The sequence below is a fragment of the Xiphias gladius genome, chromosome 22 (assembly GCF_016859285.1).
Source record: "Xiphias gladius isolate SHS-SW01 ecotype Sanya breed wild chromosome 22, ASM1685928v1, whole genome shotgun sequence".
In the NCBI taxonomy this organism is placed as follows: Eukaryota; Metazoa; Chordata; class Actinopteri; order Istiophoriformes; family Xiphiidae; genus Xiphias; species Xiphias gladius.
The window spans coordinates 29,536,206-29,557,295 of record NC_053421.1 but is presented as its reverse complement, the minus strand read 5'-3'; the positions used below and the strand labels follow the sequence as shown (position 1 = coordinate 29,557,295).

General features: G+C 43.5%; 1 protein-coding gene across 4 annotated transcripts in view; it reads right to left on the bottom strand.

Moving 5' to 3' along the window:
• Positions 1-9,438: 9,438 nt before the first annotated feature.
• nek11 (NIMA-related kinase 11) overlaps positions 9,439-21,090 on the bottom strand; it is an 80,815-nt gene continuing 69,163 nt past the window's right edge. For 3 of the 4 annotated variants that reach the window (XM_040117312.1, XM_040117311.1, XM_040117313.1), the window contains exons 15-16: positions 15,258-15,351; positions 9,439-9,909 (exon numbers count right to left, since the gene is read on the bottom strand). In XM_040117312.1, the coding sequence (XP_039973246.1) occupies positions 9,690-9,909; positions 15,258-15,351 (314 nt within the window). In that variant the 3' untranslated portion in view covers positions 9,439-9,689. The remainder of the gene's footprint in view (positions 9,910-15,257; positions 15,352-21,090) is intronic. The other variant, XM_040117315.1, reaches the window with a different exon arrangement.

Sequence of the window (21,090 nt, the reverse complement as noted above, 5' to 3'; positions counted from 1 at the left end):
ACTTCAGGGTTAAAACTCTCTGTTATGTCACTTCTCTAATGTGCAGTGAGTGCAGTGTAAAACTGTGACAGACTGAGGCGTTTCATCTTTGCAGGTGTGAACATTCGACTTAGATTAACACCTGCTCCTTTACGTTCTCATTTCTGACTAATGTTTACTCTTCCCAACCAAATAAATGACTGACACAAGGATGGGCCGTAAACGTACAATTTGCTCATTATGTCCCTTTTTAAACCTTGTTTTTATTTCAGCAGATTTCCAGCACAAAGACTTTTCAACGGGACAGATCTCCCTGTCCATGATTCTTCATCTGAAACGGCTCAAACTGAGAGAAAACCTGAAATATTCTTCAGCCGTGGAGCAGCTGGAGATGGAGCGATGCAGCGAAGCATGAAGACAATGAAGCCAGTTGGAAAGCCTGATGTATTTCATCAGTGTGACATGCAGATATATTGATAATAACAGCTGCTGCTCTAACACCTTCTTCATGAGAGCGGGCTATTTTTCCCTCCTCTCAGATTTCTAATAAAGTTTCAGACCGAGTACTAACTTGGTGATGAGGTGAAATAATGGAAACGTAGACGGTTTCATGTTACGTACTGTGGCATCTGATGTTAAAACAATATGAAATGAAAATCCCCAGAGTTTAGATCATTTTCCCCCGTCACACACATCTTCTGCTCTTTGAGGGGTAAGACAACACACACACTTTTATTCGCCTGTGGCTAAATGTCCACTTGTGTGGTGAATTCGCGACGACATCCAGTCGCTGACCTGATGCATGACTCAGCTGAAATCATATGCTTGGTTGGAATTGTTTTGTGTTTTTGTTTTTTCATGTAATGAACAAATGCTTAGGATCAACCATAAAGGAATAAAGTTGCAATCAGAAAACTTTGTCAGCTGGGGGCTTTTATTGTGACGGTCAACACTGAGCCCACGTATCGGGTGGTTTGCTTGACTTCACTCCAGAAAGCCTTCAGCAATAACCTCCTACTGTTTGTTCATAAAGAGAAACAAAAGAAGCCAACTCAAAGATCCATAAGATTCATCTTCCTCTGTGTTATTAACACACACACACCAACACACACAAGCTTGACCAGGGTGTGTTAATTACACTCACCATAATGCACCAGGGGGCGAGGAGAAACTCCTCTGATATGAGCTGAAGTTTAATTACAGACTGGATACATTTTGTACTGTATGTGTGTGTGTGCGAGCTCGTGTGTGTGTTTTACTTCTGTACAGTGTTCTTCAGCAGCCCACCGAGAAAACTCTGAGCATTTTTTAACGTAAAGTCTATTCTTTTATTTTCAAGATTTTTTCCCCTTGCATTTGAATGTCCTCCGACAGTGACACACAAACACAAACAGCCCTTTTCCACTGCAGCAACGCGACGAACCGCAAAGTAACGTAAAATAAGGTAACGAGATGTTATTTAGCACATCGAAATGTAACGTAACGTAATTTACGCAATGTGAAATACTGCAATATAATGTAGCAGCAAAGTAGCACGATGCAATGTAACGTAAAATAACGTAATGGAACGCAATGCAACATAAAGTCACAACTCAAACTGGTCCTCACAATGTATAGCCACACACACGCACACATTGTACAACCAATAAGCATGCAAACACTCACAAGTGCTCCAGAGCCTTCCTCGCTTGATGCTGCAAGCCTTGTGTGTGTGTGTGTGTGTGTGTACTGATTATTATTGGACCAGCTGCAGTGGGCGTAGCCAGCATGACACCTTCAAGGCCTCAAGCTCTTTCTGAGTTCAGACCCGGGGCAGAAACAGTGAGATTACTTTCTTAAAATGAAAGTTCCAGCAGCTGTTTAATATGCTGAATATTTCATGAGCCTCAAAGGTCTCGGAGTATCAAACTGGTTCTGGAGACTCTAAACCTGACTTGATAAAGGCTAATTATCTTTTCTCTCATAGAGCACAGAGCCCGAGGCTTGTTTGCATTTCCGATTTTAAAATTCTTTGAACCCAACAATTTTCAACCATTAACTTGTGTTTTCTAGTATCAGTTGGGTTTAGTTGAAAGGACCATGAGAGAATGTGTTAGGATAAAAATGATGATATATTATTCCGCACTTCAGCTGGCTGCTCAGCTTGATCCAAGGTCTTCCTGAGCCGCTGAGCCGCGTCGATCCAGTCTCTGGCCAAAGTCTGGGACCATAGACGAGGGTCTGTAAATCAACCAGACTCGGAGGCTACAGTCGTCCGGCAGCTCTGCGAGGCTGAGCTAAATGCTAACATCGGCAGACACGTTCGCAGTGACTGAGCTAACATGCCGATGTGTAACGCGTACGATGTGAACCACGTTCACCGTCTCAGTTTAGCCCGTTAGCATGCTAACAAATAGCAACTGAACATATGCGATTTTAATCATTGTTGTACAAGACAGAATAACGCTAGAGACTGAAAGTATCCCAGTATTAAAATCTCCCATCTCATTATTTGCTTAATTGATCATTTGACTTGGTTAATTTGATTACAGTTATGGGCCTGTATTCATATATAACAATGGACAGACTCCAAACCCTCGTATACTTTGTTTATGGTTGATTTTGGAAGATTTTAAACCCTTGAAATGTATTAAAAATAAGAACAAGACCAGATGTAAATTGGTTACGTTAACGTCTCAGCGTATTTTATTCTAAACAAGAGCAAGCGGCTGCTCTGGAGGACATGATGACGATGATGTTAATGATTTGTCAGTTTATTTCTGAATATTTTTAATATGGCAATATTGTGCTAATGTTTTACCCACTGTATACTTGTCTTCTAGTTGGTTTTTTGTCCGTCCAGATGGAGGCTTTGCTAATTGTGCTCTGTGTCTGTATCTTATTTTATATGTTCTTTGTCACCGACTTGAAATGTATAAACTGTAAGTTCTGGCATTTTTTAATGAATGTCCACAGATTTAGCCTTTTAATCATTTTTGTGAAGAAATCTGTTCAGAAAATCTTGTGGAACCTACATTTTAAGAAATTTAGTCAAAGACAACAATAAATGCCATTAAACTAAAGTTATAATCTCTAAATCTGTTAGCGTGTGTCACCAAAGCATCGGACCAAGAAAGGAAAAGTCCGAGGATCACCAAAGATATTACCGTTCATCCTGAGGGGAGCATGAACCGCTGAACCAACTTTCACTACAATCCATCCAGTGGTCGTTGAGATATTTCAGTCTGGACCAGTTTCTCATCCTGATCAGCGCCATCGGGCTACAGACTACCAGGAGAGTTTACTGAGTATTTAGACTCATTTAATAAATAAGTATCCTTTACAAACAACACACTCTTTTGGTCTGTTGAATAACTTTGTGTTCTTCTCTCTTGTACTTCCTGCTTGTTGCTGGTAATTCATAGTGTTGTTTGACTTTGAGCAGCTTTAACTCCTGGATGATTTTCTGCTCCCAGAAGGTCGTTTTGATGTGAAAAACCAGACACGTCTGTTGTTCAGCTGAACCTTTCATCCAGACCAGCTTTCAGCGGGATTTAAACCCCCGACCTCAGGCAGGGTATGAGCTTCTATCTACCTGCTGAGCTCCACAGAGCCGACAAATCAAATAAGTTTTAATGTGAAGATGAAATGTTGTCTCCTTAATTCCCTGCTGAGCTCCAACAGAAGGAAAAGAGAGAGTTAGAAAGCTTAGTTGTTTCTCAGAGAAAAAGCTGGATGTTAACCTGAAGGTTTATGCTGTAAAGCAGAAAAACACTGATGCGTTAAAGCTCCAAAAACTCAGGGTCTCATATTTTCTGAACCTCTTTAAACTGTCAACAATAAGATCAGAAAAATATGCATGTATTTGGTTTTGCTCCAACCAGTCAGCTGTGACAGGCTTGTGGCTAAGAGGTCCCTTAAACAGGTAGAAACCTCAGACAGAACCGGACTCCGGGTGGCGTTCGTCTGCCTCGACCGGCTGGGTTGAGGGGAGAGAGAGGGGGGAGACAGGAGACCAGGAACAGCTGTATATGCACTGTTGTATTCCAGCTCTGTCAGACTGGTTGTTACAATTTCAATAATAATAGCAATACACATAGGTGCAGTACCAATGACAGCAGGACCAATTATTAATAATAATAATAGTAATAATGAGGGTTGAGTAGCAGCAGCAAATCTGGAGTCTGAGATACCTGCAGAACGAGGGCAGGGAGGGAAAAGCACAAACTACGGGAGAGAGAGGACACAATGATAATGACGGGCAGTAGAGTGATAATAATGCATGGGGGGAGAGGGAAAGAAGTAGAGCTCAGTGCATCATGGGAGTTCCCCCAGCAGCCTCTGCCTATAGCAACTAGGGGCTGGTTCAAGACAGGCCTGAACCAGACCTGACTGTAGGCCTTTTCAAAGAGGAAGGTTTTAAGCCTCCTCTTAAACCTGGAGAGGGCGTCTGCCTCCTGGACCCAAACCTGAAGATGGCTCCACAGTAGAGGAGCCTGAGAACTGAAGGATCTGCCTCCAGGAATTCAAAAATACAAAATGACAGGTCGGTCTTTTCGTCTTTAAGACATGAAGTCTGACTACCTGATGAGTTTCATCTGGCTCCATAGATAAATACAGCTGAGTGTCATCTACGTAGCAACGGAAATTTATGTGATAATATTGCCCCACAGCAAGCGCATATAGGGCGAAGAGTGTCGGTCCTGGCACAGAACCCTGTGGTGTGTGCATGGGAGAGTCATTGTTAACATGAACACCCTGGAATCTATCAGATAAATACGACTTAAACCAGCCTGGTGCGGTTCCTTCGATCCCAATGACATGTTGAAGTCGCTGTAATACAATCTTGTGTTCCCCACTCACCCATAATAGGTGGATCAAGAATGTATTAAATCACATTAAGCTGGAGAAGATTAGATTTTCGCCGGTAGGTTCACTGAGGAACTTTGGAAAAAACACGGACACCTTTTCTGGACCATGTAAAGACCCTAACAGTTGTTCCAGAGGATGGGGACGACTAAAGCCATAGAATTCTTTATTTTTCCTTCTTCTCCCGTTTTTTCCCTTTTTTCCCTCCATGCTCCATGAGTGTACGAACCCTATGGTTAATGTAATGGCGTGAGTTGCGGGGTTTTTAAAGGGTCGTATGCCTTATCTCTCCGAACGTTATGTTCACATGTGGCCTTGTAGCTCAAAGACATAAGCACCTGCCTTTAACTTACCTCCTGTCAACTTCGGCTTTTGCCCGATGGCGTTTGAACTCTATGCACAGAATCTTTACACAACGCTAATTTTGTCTTGTATCTGACTATGCCATCGTGCCACACGTGACATACGGGGACGTTATATATTGATGCTTGCAGCTGCATTTTGGTTTGTTTTGTTCTCGTACCCTGAACGTCCCCACTACCTGCTTTGTATTTGATAGCGTCTTAAAAACTTCCTGTTTATCTCTGCTATGGGGACGGGAGGGAGGGGACACACAATGGTGTCAAATGCAGCACTGAGATCAGCACTAAGTCTAGAGACGAGTCCATTTTCTGAAGCCATGCGAAGGTCATTTGTACCTTTCACCAGTGTTGTCTCTGTGTTATGATGCTCTCTAAATCCTGACTGAAAATCCTCAAACGAACCATTCCTATGCTAATCATCGCGTAATTGGGTTCCGACAGCTTTCCCTTGGATCTTAGAGACAAAGGTTAGATATGGGTCTGTAGTTGGCTAAAAAACCTGGATCAAGAGTAGGCTTTTTAAGAAGAGGTTTAATTATTACAACCTTAAAGGCCTGTGGTACGTAGCCTGTTAATAAAGACAAGCTGATCAGATCTAACATGGAAGTGTTATTTAAAGGTAAACAGCCTTGTTGGATTCGGGTCTTTAGATGAAGACACTGTTGAAGTTAGCTCAGAGAGAGCTACAGGATTAATAAGCTGGAATGAAAAATCGCTGCGACCCTCCTCCTCCTCGGCCGGTGCTTCGAGGAAGGTGAGAATTAATATGAGCAGAGGGGGATGATTCATTCAGACTAACATGTTCTTCTTGCTGTAACCAGGTTTCAGAAATACAGAACAAGCCAGTGTGATGATCGCTTATAACAGCACTGACTAATAGTGATTTAGATGAGATCTAATATTTAATAGTCCACAATTAATTGTCCTGCTTTTTTGTTCTGTTACAGTGGTTGTATTATTTTTGATTAGGTTTTAATGAATTACTCCTCTTTTGTTGATGTTTGATTTGTATAAATTTAGGTGGTCAGGGGCAGACACAGTCTCTATGGGGGTTTGGCAGGGGGTAGGGCTGAACTCTGCCTCCTGGTCTCAACTCTGGGTTGTCGTGGTTTTGGTCTCTCCTCATCAGACCAGGTCTTCCCCAGAAAATCGGCCAGTTATCGACAAACAATTCAAGATAACAACATTTACATGAAGATAAAGTTACTTTTGAGTTTTCCTCTGGTCCCACCGTCAATATAAATGTTTTTTGGGGTTTTTTTTTTTTCCTCATTAGTGGTAAATATGCTGTTCGTTGAGTTTTTCAGCGTGTAACCAACAGTACAGCCTTAGGGGGACAGTACTGTAGCGACAAGCCAATGACCTGCCGTCCGCGCTGCCGCAGATTCCTAGAGGCACAGGTCGGACCCCGGAGCCAGCCGCAGCTCCGTCATTGCAGATTATTGCCGGTGAATGTAAAGTTCGGTGCACGAACCACGCGGTGGGTGTCGAGGCTTGTTTTTACATGGTGCGTTTTTTCACAGAACAGATACACAGCACAGCTGATTACAGAGGCTGCGTTAAGTCGCATCGTACCCAAGCTTTAGGGAAATAACCATGACCGTGTAACTGCGGAGTTGAGCCCACGACTGTAGCTGAGAGGTGGAACAAGAGTCGACTGGTAAATCCAGAGCCTCGCCTTCAACGCGACCGTCTGGTCCAATGGACGAATTAATGACGCCGCCGTCCCCATCCGCCTGTCGACATCATGCCTCATCTTACCCTCAGGAAAGAACTCACACACCGAGGGTCCACAGGATGAAAGCTTAGTTTGATGTACTGATTCAATAAACATCTGGAACGAAAGAGCAGTGTCAGGGAATTTTTCTACAAGATTCTGAACTCCGTCCCATAACACACCTAAAAAGGAATCCTAAATATCCAAGTCTTCCTCCTGACCTGAGTAGGAGCGAGTCTAAGGGTCAGACTGAAGTTCGTCCTTGGAGGACTCCTCCACAGAGAGAAAACGGAGGAAATTGTCTCATTTCTTTTACCTAAGCCTCACATCCTAAAGACGTCCTCCCTCCCTCTTGGAATAATCCTCCTTGCTCCTCGCCTGTTTGATTAAAATAAATCCTCTCAGTCCTCTTGTCCTTTTATTTCATTTTCTCGCGCTCATATATCACACAAGATCATTTCAGGGTCAGAGTTAACTTCACCTCCATCCTCCCTGAGAGACGATCATCGTTTTCTACTTTTTTTTATTGTTGACACCTTTAAAATGCTAACAAACCTCATTACAGTGGAGAGGTCTCATTAGCATTTGATGACTTCCGTCTAATTAAATTTTAATCAGGGTGCAGTTGTCTGACAGTCATTTATCAGCTAAATATTCACGCAACAGACCTGGGAAATAACTTATTATTTTGAGGAGAGAGAAAGCAGCCAGAGGAAGAAGGAAAGTTCATAGAAAGTGAAGACACTTTCATACTCTGGGAATTTCTATTCACCAGACACACTTTCATTTAGTAGTTTAGAAAACAAACTGCAGTGGAATTGCCACAAGTTTCAAATAAAGAAGGAAAAATATGATCAGAACGTTTATATGTGTGACCGAGGTGAAAAGTTGGTGTATCCATAACTGAAAATGCGAGGTAACGGCCGGTAGAAATTTAGAATAAGAATGATGTCGCTGTTCAAACACCTGCATCCCACTGCCCCCTGCTGGTACAACTCTCTCAAAACGTAATGTAAAGGAGTCGTCGGGTAAGCGGTGATCTAGGATCCATTGCCTTCTGTGTAACTTCTGTGCGACTCTAATTCAAGGTGGTTGCACAGGCCTGCAAACTCAGGTGGGATAAAAAAAGGTGAAACCAAACCCCTGAGGAGGAAGTCTTCAGGGTACAGCAGCCGGCATTTGCCACTGTGGGGAGCGAACGCAATGTGTTGCTGCTTTTCTGGAGGCTCGACACACGTGAAGATGCCGCTGGTGTCACGCGCACAAAAAGCAGCAGGTGCATGTGCATCACAAGTGCAGCTGAATTTGCTGTTGGGCCAAACAGGTCATTCGACAAGGGAACGAGTGTAGTTTAGTCAAAGAGAAACATTTCAAGTGGCAGCGACCGAAAACAAAAGGTTTGTAGTAGTGTCCAAACACGTGATCAAGAAGGATCCAGGATCCAGGATCCAGGATTCACATCATGTATTTTTCATTCAAAACAGTGAATTTCGCAGAAAGTGACACATTTGCAGGCCTGGCACGTCACAGGCTCTTCATCCCCACACCTCAATATGCGGGAGGCATGAATCAATGAACGAATTATAACACCACAACTGCAGCTTTGGTGGGAAGCCGCGATGAAATGCTGTAATGTATCAGAATAAACATTCACTGACTCTGCAGATGTTTCAGAAATGTTCTTCTTAAACATTTAAATGGAAAATTAACTACCTATAGAGAAGAGTAAGCAAATAGGGAAACAAAGGTTCGGTGAGAGACACGTCAAGGACGACCCACAACCAAGTACTTGGTGCGGTTCACCAGTAAAGTTGAAGCATGAAATTATATTTGGGGTTTTGGCTTCGCACATAAAGAGCAAGTGAAATGCGAGCGGTTACGCAGCCTGCGTAGATAACCATTCACCGCGTTCCACCAACGGATCGGCAGAGAAGTGTCGGGTTTTAACTGATTAGCTGTACATCTGCATGGACATGATTGAGAGTTAGGACTCAGCTGGGGGCCGTACAGCTGACGAATGAGCCGTTAGCATGAATGAAGTGTGAAAGAAATGAAAAACAATGTAAACTAAAGCAACAATTTGGAAAGTTCTGAGAATTTATCTAAGGGGGGGCAACATCCAAGTCATCTTTCATCTGCAAACAGCTGAAAACCCTGCACAGAGCTACATCAGAGACCACATCCAGATGGTACGACCGAGAGTCAGTGTTTCATTTCAAATCAGCAGATTCGCGCTTTGTGTCTCTGATGTTAGGCTCCATAATTTAACAGACCAGGTTTCATGGTAAGAACCCGTGTTTGATCCTGACAAACTGCGGAGATGCACGACAACACACCTGCAGCCTGTTTCTGTAAACTCCGATCTCAGCCGGAAGCCTCATCCCGTTGTCAAGAACCAGATCAGGCAGGTTCTACTTCGCATTTTGTATCAGTGGCTGTTAAAAACTGTGACTGTTGCAGACTCAGACGAAAGAAGATGCTGTTGATCAGCGCTCAGAACATCAGGAGTAAAAATAGTCACTTTAAATCTCTTTGAACACTGTAACTGGTTTCAGTGTTGTGGCCGATCAGCTGGTTCTGCTGCTGATTTTGTCTGATTTTCACCAGTCACGGTTCTTTTTCCACTGTCATATAATGAGTGTAAATAAATTCTGGTAGGAACGAAATCTGAGATTTTTACTATTTACTATAGTTTGAACTGACGTTACAGCTCAGAGTTTACATGTAAAGCAAGAAAAGTTCTTCATGATAATTGGTTGAGACAGACAGAAGCAGACAGACAGTCAGAGCGGCGTTTTGTCCTCCCGCAGCTGTCTCACTCTCTGTAGCTCTTCTTCATAGAACAGCAGCTGGTCCACCTGGAAAGCGACCTCAGGCTCGCCGTCCAGACGGCGTAGAGCTTCTCCTGCGGCGCCGTCCTCAGCGTCCCGCCGCTGCCTGGCCTCCCTCAGGTTCTCGTACAGCTTCTGGAAAACGTCTGATCCCAGACGACGACAGACAGACCTGCGGGGAAGAGAGGCACAGGTCAGAGATTTAAAGGCATCACGTCCGGCCAGTTTGGTTTCGCTCAGCCAATTAAAACTACTTCAGAAAGGTTTTTTTTAATGGTTAAAAGAAGACAAACCTCCGTCTGTGGCTACGCAGCGCACTTCACCCACCCGTCAGAATCCTCTGTCTCAAACCTTTCACTGCTCTTAGTGAATGTCACAAAACATCCAGATAACATAAAGATCCTCAAGTTTGTTTTAAGCTCCATGAACAAACCATCTTACGTCAAATCCCATCCAACATCAGTACTGATTATTTCTGATCACGGATCATGTCTCAACCGTTCCTCCAGCCACAATCATGGATAAAAGTCGAAACCTAGAAACTAGACTCTGGGTATGTTGAAAACAGGGACTGGCAGACACAGGGAATCGACTCTGCAGGCTCTTAGCAGGATTTGGGGGGTTGCGGTGTCTCCCTGTGGTAACATGACAGTTGACCTTCAACCTGCTGGACCTCTGAAGATGTTTCTGCTGTTTGTCTCCATGTCTCCTCCTCAGCTTCCTCCTCCTCCTCCTCCTCCTCCTCGGGGAGGTGTTGTGACTGACAGGGTGGAGCTCATGGCGGCTGACTTCCTTCCTGTTTGTCTCGGTCCGTCACAGGTGTTTGGCCCTGTGTTTCAGCTCTTGTCAGCAGGCAAACTGGTGTTTTTCTCTTTTTCTTCTCGGGGTGACGGCCAACACTCTTATCTTCTTTTTTTCCTTTCCTACAGAGTCAGACAGTCGATTGTCGATGCAGGAGACGTTTCCAAACGGAGAAAAATTTTCTTCCTGTTGTCTCTGAAGTCAAATCATTAGATCCGAGTTAAGAGTGATCAGCTGTGGGAGCAGCTGTCCTGATGTTTATCTTCAAACGGTATAAAACCGTCCATCTGTTTGCCGTCAGCTGTAAAGCGCACTTGTTATTTCAGCAACGGTTGATGAAAGTAAAAGTGTTTAGTGTTGTGTTTGGTTTAGCATTTCAAACCTTATATGTGAACAGGTACAACTTCAGAGGAGAGAAAACGGCCTTGAGAGCATAAATCAGACTTTCTACCTTCACACCATCGGGAGAAAAAACTGGCGTTTTATTGATTTCTCCAAACTTTTGATTCTCTTCCAGCAGAACAAACCGCGGCAGCGACAGCAGGAGGAGGAGGAGGATTAATGTCCGAGCGGCAGCTTAAGGGAACAAAGTGACACCTAACGTCACGCTGGATGTCAAAGAAAGAACCGGAACGAATGCTTCGTTCAGCATTGATGCAGAAAACTCTCGCTCCCTGGTCTTGGCCCTCCTCTAGTCCAGAGGGAGGTGGTTAAGCACCTGAACTTGTCTGGTAACTAACAACAACAGCAAAAGAAGAACTGAACTATGGCAGTTTAGCTAGCATTAGCTAACAACCATCCATAATCTCACACAACGTTTTACTGACTTCACAGCTCTAACTCACGCCACTCTCTCATTTAATTTCAGTGCCAGTTTAGTGTAAATGTAGCTGCTGTTATCACCAGGACAGAGGACACAGACTGTGGTGGTTTCTGTCCAATACACATGAAGTGACTGTGTAAATGGAGTCTCTCAGTCTGGTCCTAACCCTCTAATCAACGACAATGCCTCACGTTATTTTCTCCAAAGCCTTAAAAGTCCCCGTAGATGATCTTTTTTAATCTTGTGCCAACAAGATAACCTGCGCGCACGAGATTAAAAAATATCCTCTGTCGCAACTGCATCTGCTGTGTAATTTAGGAGAAGAGATCTGAGTTCTGAGAGAACTTTAGTTCTCCAAGACCAGCATCACTGCCCAGAGAGAACATGAAGGAACCAAACACACAACAGCAGCTGAAACTAAACACTGAGCTGTTCGACACACTCCATGCTGCTCCAAACCTCCTCCTCTGTGTTTTATGAGGACGTCTGTGTGAGCTGACAGCCTTTAATTCCCATTCCCAGAGCAGCTGTGTGTGTGTGTGTGTGTGTGTTTGTGATAATGTTGCCACGGTGATGAGCCGACCCCCAGTCCAAGTGGGGAGCGCCAGGTTCTCCATTTCATCGTCCCCCGCCATCTGACCAATCAGATGACCCCACCTGCCACTCTCGGCCAATCAGAGGAGACCAGCGATTACTGATCTAGAGGAGCTGAATGGACAGAGTGAAGTGGTTGATTATGTACCTGTGATTATAAACCAGTCTTCATCAGATTAAGCTCATTTGGTTTCCAGCAGACCTCCTCCTTTAGCTGTACATGGTGTGTGGAGTTCCCCAAAGATCAATTCATGGACCTCCTTTATTTAACATTTACATGCTTCCACCAGGCCAAATTATACACAGTAACATCATAACTAAGCAGACGACGCCCAGACTTACTCACAGAATGACTACAGTCCCGTAGAGTTCCTCTGTAAGTGCACTGAACAAATCAAGCTAAACACAGACAAAGCTGAAATAACTAATGTCTAGGGAAGGAAAGCTGGGAGTCAGCGCTCAGCTCCACTCTCTGTTTTGGGAAAAACCAAAACCCAGGTCAGAAATCTGGATGTAATTATGGACACGGAGCTAAAATCACTAACACAGTCTGAATCCTAACATCTTTATAAGTATTCTTTCAGCATTTACGCCCCTTATTAGTGCGGCACCAGCAGGGAGATGACAGGAAATGAATATGGAGAGAGAGAGATGGGAAATTACATCCACTAAGGGCTGGACTCTGGGCATTGAGGTTCAAAGTGGGCACCTGTGATCCCTAGGCCACCAGGGAAGCCCAACTTCTACACTAAACGTTAATAGTTGCATCAGATCAGTAACAATCCTGCAGATAGTACAAACTGCAACTGTCTTCTAGAAATGACGTTTATATTAAAGTAATTTGCAACAGCAGATATGTTTTAAAAGAAATGCAATGCCAATCGGACTCTGTTTCATTTAAACGCAATAACGAAATGTTGTTAGTTTACGTACCTGACAAGTCACAGACACGTGTGTGTGTTCAACGTGTGTGTTTTCCACCACAATGTCTGATCCTGCAGAACAACATCCACCTGAAGCGACTCCAGCATCGTTAAACTGGTTTCTGCTTCTGTTCGGACTCTCACAGCACCCGAAGCTTTACCAAGGAGCTGTTGTTGTCTAAACCACAGACGGGACTCGCGATGTGAACCTGGTCTCTGGTCTTATCGGGAGCAGTTCAGAAATGCATTCGGTGCTTAATTTAAAAAAACAAACATGGCAGCCAGCGAACATTTGTCAGTAGAATGTAATTGGGAAAACGGTTTAGAAATTTATAAATGAATATAAATGGCAGCTTTTGCAAACTGTCCACTTACTGACACAGCGGGGGGATTTTTTCCCATGTCACAGTTTCTGTTTAATGTTTTTCTATTTTTTTTTAAAGTCATTAAATAAAAGCTCTCGGTGTGTGTATTGTTTCAACTTTCCCGGTACGGAGAGCAGATGAAAAAGGAGAGAGACCGGAGGGAGTTTCTGCACCACCTGTGTTTGTGCTGAGTCCAGCGCAGTCCGGCGAGTCTGCCGATAGCTGGCTCACAGCTAACACCTGTATCGGCAAGTTTAGGACAGATCGGCACGGGTCGCTCAGTCCAGCTGTCAGATTGGCCCGAATGACAGCTGGTTATATCACTGTTACAATCCCTCTGACAGGCTGCCGAGTTCAAACAGAGACGAAGAAAACTGAACACGTCAGCGGATCTTAGCCTGCAAACTGTGAGAACCTTCACTCGTTAGATAAATCTTCACCTGTTACTGCAGGTGAGAGGAGGCAGAGGGCGAGCGAGGAAGAGGTCGACTGTGTGAGGGACTATGTCTGATGGATTTTAGTTTCGATTGTATTCCATCCTGCTGTACACACTTTCATTATGTTTGTGTGCTTCCACTTTCTCCAGATGTCTGTTGTGTTAAATTTCCTCTTTTGTCTAGAGGAGTGAAGATGATGATATTAAAACACCTTTGTTTCGTATTATTGTCTCTGTTCTGTGTGTTTGTTTTCTCTGGGTTCTCAGATTAATCTCCACAATCTTGTTGAATCTTGTTTATATCACACTGATCCACACAGCGATGCACCGCAGCTTCAGGCATTGGAATATCATAAATAAAACTTTGCCAGATGCTCACAGAGAGACGGAGCTTAAATCTGAGCTGAAACCTCCAACCGAAGATAAACCTCAGCAGGGGAAAACCTCTGCGTGAAGTCGGGGTCAAGGCCACAGCTAAAGTCAGCTTTATCGTCATTTACAGTAGGAGACTATGCAAAGAAATGCAGCTGTAGCCCCCCTTATATTAAATCTATATTTCACATCTATGGTAGATTATATGTTTTGGAAAAAGAAACAAGAATAAGTAGGAGATATAAGCTGCAAAAGAAGAAATCATAAAGAGCAGTAATAAATTAAGAAAAAAAACAAGCTCCAAGCAGAAGCTACTCTGCAAATATAAGTCAACAGAAACACCACATCCACTCGATACGAATATCCTGGCAACCATGCAGCTTCCTCATGACTGTGTCCGCTCAGCAACGTGTGGCAGCCTCTGTGTAAACACAGAGCAGACAGTTCACAAAGGCTTCAATAATCCCACGTCAGGCAGAGACTGAGCAAAACTATCTGGAGGGCGACGCAGCATCGATGAGCTAAGAAAGAAATGAACGAATATTCGCCGGGGCTTCGTGGTCAGTTCCTCAGGGGATCTGCTGTCACTGCTCGGGTCGGAGCCAGTGTTATGGAGCACTGCTGTGTTTACAGGCCGTTGTTGTTGATGTTGCTGTGTGCTCGCGCGTCTTCTGTCTACATCCGTGTGTTCAGTCTGTCCTACCTGAGCGTAAGATGTGCTGCTTCACATTTCTAGAAGGCTGCTGTTCAGAATGGGCCCACGATGACTCATTTCTCTCTTTTTTCAATAAACTGCGATGATAAGGGCTTTTGGTTTAATATAATAAAGCCTGACATATTAATTAACATTTAACGGAAACCACCATCTTTCCCTGTCCTCAAGCAAAGCAACCACAGCGGTGCCTGGACATTTGAGCGGTATGCCGCCGTGGTATACCCGGCTCTGGACCTCTGAATGTAACTTTCAGTCCCCAGTCCTCAGCGCAAGACAAACTAATGGAGTGGACGTTTCGAACCCGCGCAAGTATCAGAAGAGAAGATTAGTTTGTTCTTTTTTGGCCAGCATTAAAAACCTCACGTTCAGGACGTGGGGCCCACTCTCTCTAGGATCACTGAACTTTGATACTGGTCCTGAACTAGTCCTCTGATGCACTGCACAGGACCTACATCTACAAACTACAAAGTAAAATCCCCTCCCAGACTCACTCTCTTAGGTGCTGGACTCTGGCCTCCAGCAGGCTGCTGTTGATCGTTGGGGGCCCCTCGGGGCTCTGAGGGGCCTCGGGCTGCACTGGCTCTCCTGGTTTAAAGAGGGAAAGAACAGAACAATGAAATTCAAGTATCATCTATCGCACCACTGGATGTTGTCTTAGTTAAAATCTGGTCGCAGCGTATTCTCCCCCTTTTTGCCCCCCTCCCTGTATGAGCAGCTCAGACTCCATTAATAAAAGAACAGTAGAGTCTGTGGAGGTGATCTAATGGGATTATAATGGCAGGTTATCTGCTGCTGCCAGAATCTAAACACACATAATTTCTCCATCTCTGCTTCAAAGACACACACACACACACACACACACGAGTCTGGCTTTTCCAAACTGTTATGAAATAAAACCCACTGACTGAAAACTGAAACATGAGCTCTGTCTGCAGGAGAAGTGAGACGCCAACAGGCTGAAAACTCAGAATGAAAATTAAAGATGCGGTGACCTTTACACGTGACGTTAGAGCGAAACATTTTAAGTCTCCAGAGGTTGTAAGTCTTAACGATATTTGAATCTTAACGAGGGTCTTGATTATAAAAAAACTGAGCTGTAACAAGCAGTGAATGTTAACGAGCTCTAAATGTTAACGAGCCAATGAACTCAAAGAGCTCACAGTTCTTAATGGGATCATTAAACCTAAAGCCCTTGGACATCAGTTCTAAACTGAATTCTTTTATTTTCACTGACACTTCAACTGCTTTCACCTGTCAAATCAACTGACAGTTTAACCTATTTTTATTGTGCAACTGACAGTCCCACTTCTCCCAGATCTTACACTTAACCTGACATCTTAACTGCTGTCAGTGTTTAAAAATCAAGTGACACTTCAACTGCTTACAGTTCACAGCTGAAATTTTAAGTACTTTTACATCGTCAGCATTTTAACAGCTTTCACGTCTCACTGCTTTTGAAAATGTAAATGTTTTCAGCACTGACACTTCAACTGACTGCTCCATTGCTTTTCTCTTTTTCTTTTCTTTCTTGAAAATACGCTTCAACTCTTTTCAGCGATTTAACTTCACTCAGTGCTGACACTCAAACTGATACTTCAACATCCTTCAACTCCAAACTATTAACTCTTCTGTCAATATTTGTAGTTTGAGTGCCACTTCACTTGTTTCAGTATTTCAACTATTTCACAGACATTTTTCTTGATAGAATTCAGTGTTTTCTAGTTGATATCACTGTTGTTGTGAGTCTCAGTGGTACAAACAAAGCTCAGTTATTCTGTCCCTTCTGTTGACTTCACTCTGACTCTGATCTTCTCGCAGTTTAAACTCAATATGTTGAATAAAAACAAACCTGCTCCTCTGTATCTTTAGACTTTGGTCAGAAACCCCAGCACAGCACAAATTGACTCTGAGCTGCTGTTTAATGGCTAATGACTGGACAGTAAACCGGGATAATGGCCTCTGAGCTGCTCCAGCTCTTTTGTTCCATTTAGTAGAAGCTAAATATCAAAGGATTTAATGGCTGTTTATTGCTGCTGAGGTCTGTTACTGTGGCTCCTCAAGGGGACAGTAAGTCCACCATTCCTCAGCCCAAACAGTGACTTGACCATCAGGACTAGATAATATGCTGAGGAGGACTCCACATGTTGTACAATTTAACCTGAAACAACAGTTTTCATTGAACACAAAGGGAAGTTTGTCTATTTTTTAAACTTATTTTTCCATTTGCTGACTTGTCTAATCTTTCCTTATTGAATCAGTTACTCAGTTACATATGCTAGTCACCACAGTGCATAAAGAAGTGGTCACCCTTGATCTCTGGACCTTTATCATTTACATGTGCCACATACATTACAATGAAATTTAAAACCAGCTATCAAAGTAACTTAATCAAAACAATATTCTATTCCTTACTTCAGACTGGGTTTACTAATTACTTCACAACTGCTGCTCTTATGAAATTTACTAATGAGGTATTTTCATCATATATTAATTGGAAACTGACAAATGGAATAATTCCTGATGTGACCAAAGCAGCTGATTTTTGGTGGTCTGTTTCGATCAGTTTTGATGTGGTTCAATAAAATGGCAACAAATCCAACTTAGCCAACACAGACAGAGGTGTTCCCCAGGGCTCAATCCTTGGACCTTTTTCTATTTACTCATTACTTGTAATCATGGTACAGTCTTTCATGTACAGTAGTCTGTTAAATCCGCATCAAGCCTGGGGAGAAGCGCTGCCCGAAGGATAAACTCGGGGACCGAATGACTCGCTCGCTCCACAGCTCACACAACTACAAATATGAAGCGAACAAGTAAAAACCATCTGACAGCGATGACACCGGAGACAGGAACTGGAAGAAGAAGAAGAACCTCCAGAAGAGGACGATGAGACAAATGTAATGTAAGATAACGACGTTTTACCGCGGCACCATGGGAGGAGTGTGTTCATGGGCGCTGGAGGAAGTATTTCCGCCCTGAGAGTTGCAGTACTGCAGTAAGAAAATACTCCAGTACAAGTTCAAAATGTCGTGTGTTGAAAAGTAGGCTGCTCATAGTTAAAAGTCCCCCCTGAGACTGTTATAGTGTTATATATTATATTATTAAATTATTATTACTGATACATTAATGTCAAAGCTGTATTCTACTATTGTAGTTGGTGAGGTCGGAGCTAGTTTTATTGACATTACATACTGTAATCTACAGCAGTGCATCATGTCTTATCAAGTCGTCATTTTTCTTTTTGTGTAAACTGTTGTTCTGTGAAGAAAATAACAACTAAAGCAGTCAAAGAAATATCGTGGAATGAAAAGTACAATATTTGCCTCTGACTGGTCTTGAAGCAGAGGTGTAAAAGCTGGCCGAAATGGAAACACTCGAGTACAAGTACCTTTCACTTCTACTTTAGCACAGTGCTAATACTAACTACTAACGTAGTTACATTCTACATCACGTTACCTTCAGAGGAAACAGGTTATGGAGTTAAGGGTGGCCAGGGAGAGAGGGGGGTCAGGGGGGTGAGGTCCACTGACACCACTGTCTCATACCCATCACTTAGATAAGAATGAGGCTGTCTGTCAATAGCAGATCATTTCATCGGTTAATGTTCATTTTGGATGCATCTGTTTTTATTACCCGTTTCATTTAAGCAGTTTTGCAGCCATGTACGGTAACTCAGTGTTTGTAAGACTCTGATCACCTCGGCCTTTCTGTTCCTTCAGTCTCTTCAGAAACAGGAATAACACTTTTCTGTTTTTTGGCTCATTTGGATAATTTAGCCTCACAGATTGAATCCATGACATAAATTGCTCTGTTCATATCTAGCCTCCCTTTCTTATTTGAAACCAAGTTGCTCCTCTCTCACATGTCATATCTCTTAAATTGTTTTTGTTTGTCGTCGCATGAAAAAAACAAAGCCCGAAAACCAGAATGAATAAAACCAACAGTTAACGCGACGACAGACGCACCGACAGCTGATTCCTCTTCATTAGGTTTGGCTGTAACCATGGCAACCAGCAGCATGCGGGAACAGTAAGTGCACATGCATGTAGAAGTACGAGCATACGTAGAACATGAGCGCATTCATGAATAAATGCACACAAACACGTGCTCTCATTCATATTCAAACATCCAGAGTGGCGTTCCGTGTCAGTTTGTGGGTTTCAGTCGGAAAAATGAAAATCTTGTAACTTAAATGTCTCCTGCACTTTCAATCTCATTTCTAATTTAAGATTTTAGAAACAGATGCCGAGCAAATAGTATGAATTCAAATGTCCACGGCTTTTACTGTGATACAATCATATTTCAGATGGGTTGGTTTGATTTGCATCTAAATCACACATTTCCATTAAACCGTCGGTTTTCTTTTGGCGTGGCTGCATCAAGTCGGGCAGAATAAATAGTTTCTCAAATAGTGGCTTCAACCGCACCTGCAGAGAGATTGATGTCGTGTTTGATGGCTCCTCCAACGCTTCCTCCATGTTTAGCCGTTGTCTCGACAAATTCAGTACAGTGTCCTGTGTTTTCCTGATCCCACCAGTGCCACGGCAGACTCTCGTCGTACTCGCCCCTTTGGGAAAAAACACTTCCTCTGGTTAACGAGGACGCTGTTTTTATTCATGAATCGCTCGGGTTAACGAGTCCTCGTTGCCCCGTATCTCTGAGTCTGACCGACAGACTCGGAGACAGACAGTAACCACAGACAGAGAATCCAATGGAGGAGGAGACAGGAAGGACGGAGGCAGAGGCAGAAAGACAACTGGACCGTCCTGAGAGACGATGTGCCTCAGGAAACTGGTGGTGTCTCCACAGCCGACTGAGGACGGAAACTTCAGCTGAATCCAGACTTGAAAAACAGATGTGTCCGTGGATGACGAGAATTCCAGCGGTGTGAGTACAAGAAAGGATTTCGTGCCGCTCATCAACACCGTCGTCCCGGAGCCTTTTGTTTCACCTCGGCACAACCAACTGAAGAAAAGACAGAAGCCGGCTGGACAAACGCTGGTCTCTCCGTACGGTAGGAAAAAGGAGCATGGTGCTGGTGTGTATTTTTGTATGTGTTATAATTCTGGACCCACTGTGAGCTGAATTTATAGGTAGCCGAGAGAAAAAGTTACAATTATGTTGGACAATTATCCCCAGGTAAAAGAATGTGGCATGTCAGCGTAGTGTTGTGCGGGGTAAGTAAGGTCAGCCGGCAAGTTGACCCGGACGTAGGTGCCTATAAACCGGCTGAAATACGTGGCTGTTCCTAGCAGCCACATTCTGAGGTGACTTTTGGTCAGACAGACTCATTTAGGGGAAATACACAAGGTTGAAATAAACCGGAATCGTCCTTTAAGCTACTCTCAACAAGACTCAAATCGTTTCAATTTAAAAGCTTTTTAAGGAGCTCAATCACAGGCTTTTAATTTGAAACTCATGTAGGAAGTTGCTGAGTTTCATTGACAGCAGTTTGATAGCAATCGAAAAAATCAAAACATCCCCCCCCCCCCCCAGCAAAGTAGAAGTGATGGTCATCGATGGAATTAGCGCTTTGGAAATAAAGCTTTTCCTGGATTTCACATGTCAGAGATCAGGTATTGCTGTTATTTGATAACTGGCTTTGACTGGGTCTCTTTCTTCTTTTATCCTGTTAAGTTATAAGGTCAATTCTGTGAATGAATATGGAAAAGTAAAGGTAACACCTTTTATTTGATGCTTCAATCCGTTTTTTATTTAAACCAGTCACAGTTTATCTGTACAAGCAAACAAATTATTCCACCAATGACTCACATTTAAAAAAAAAAAAAAAATTGCCTTAAAATTTGTTCAAGACTGAAAATGTAACTATTGTCATTGACTTGTCTGGTATAGCTAAATGGAATAAGTCCCAGACCGACACCTAATATAGATCGTCCCATCTCACTCTGGATGATTAAAAATATAAAACTGTCCCTTTAAAACTGCTGCTACAGCTGCTCGTGATACCGTTGTGGTATTTTGAAGATTTGAAGCGGGAGGTGAAGTCAGTGTTTCCTCTGGCAGGAGGTGAGAGGGAGCGAAGTGTCACGTTCAGGTTCTTATTTTTTCCGAGGCCAGTGGAGTGAGACCAACAGGAGAGACTGTGACTGAACCAGGCCAACGGGAGCCCGAGAGCCGAAGGTAGGGGGGCAGGAGAGCGGTGATGAAGAGGAGAAGCGACGGAGAGGGGGATAACGTGCGTCTCCACGGGGGGGCAGAGGCACTAAGACCAAACCGCGCTCCAGCAGGGGTTCGGGGTTTCCTGTGTCGCAGAGCCCGAGAGAGTCCAGCTGGTGGAAGTCTGTACTTCACACTGAGTCATTC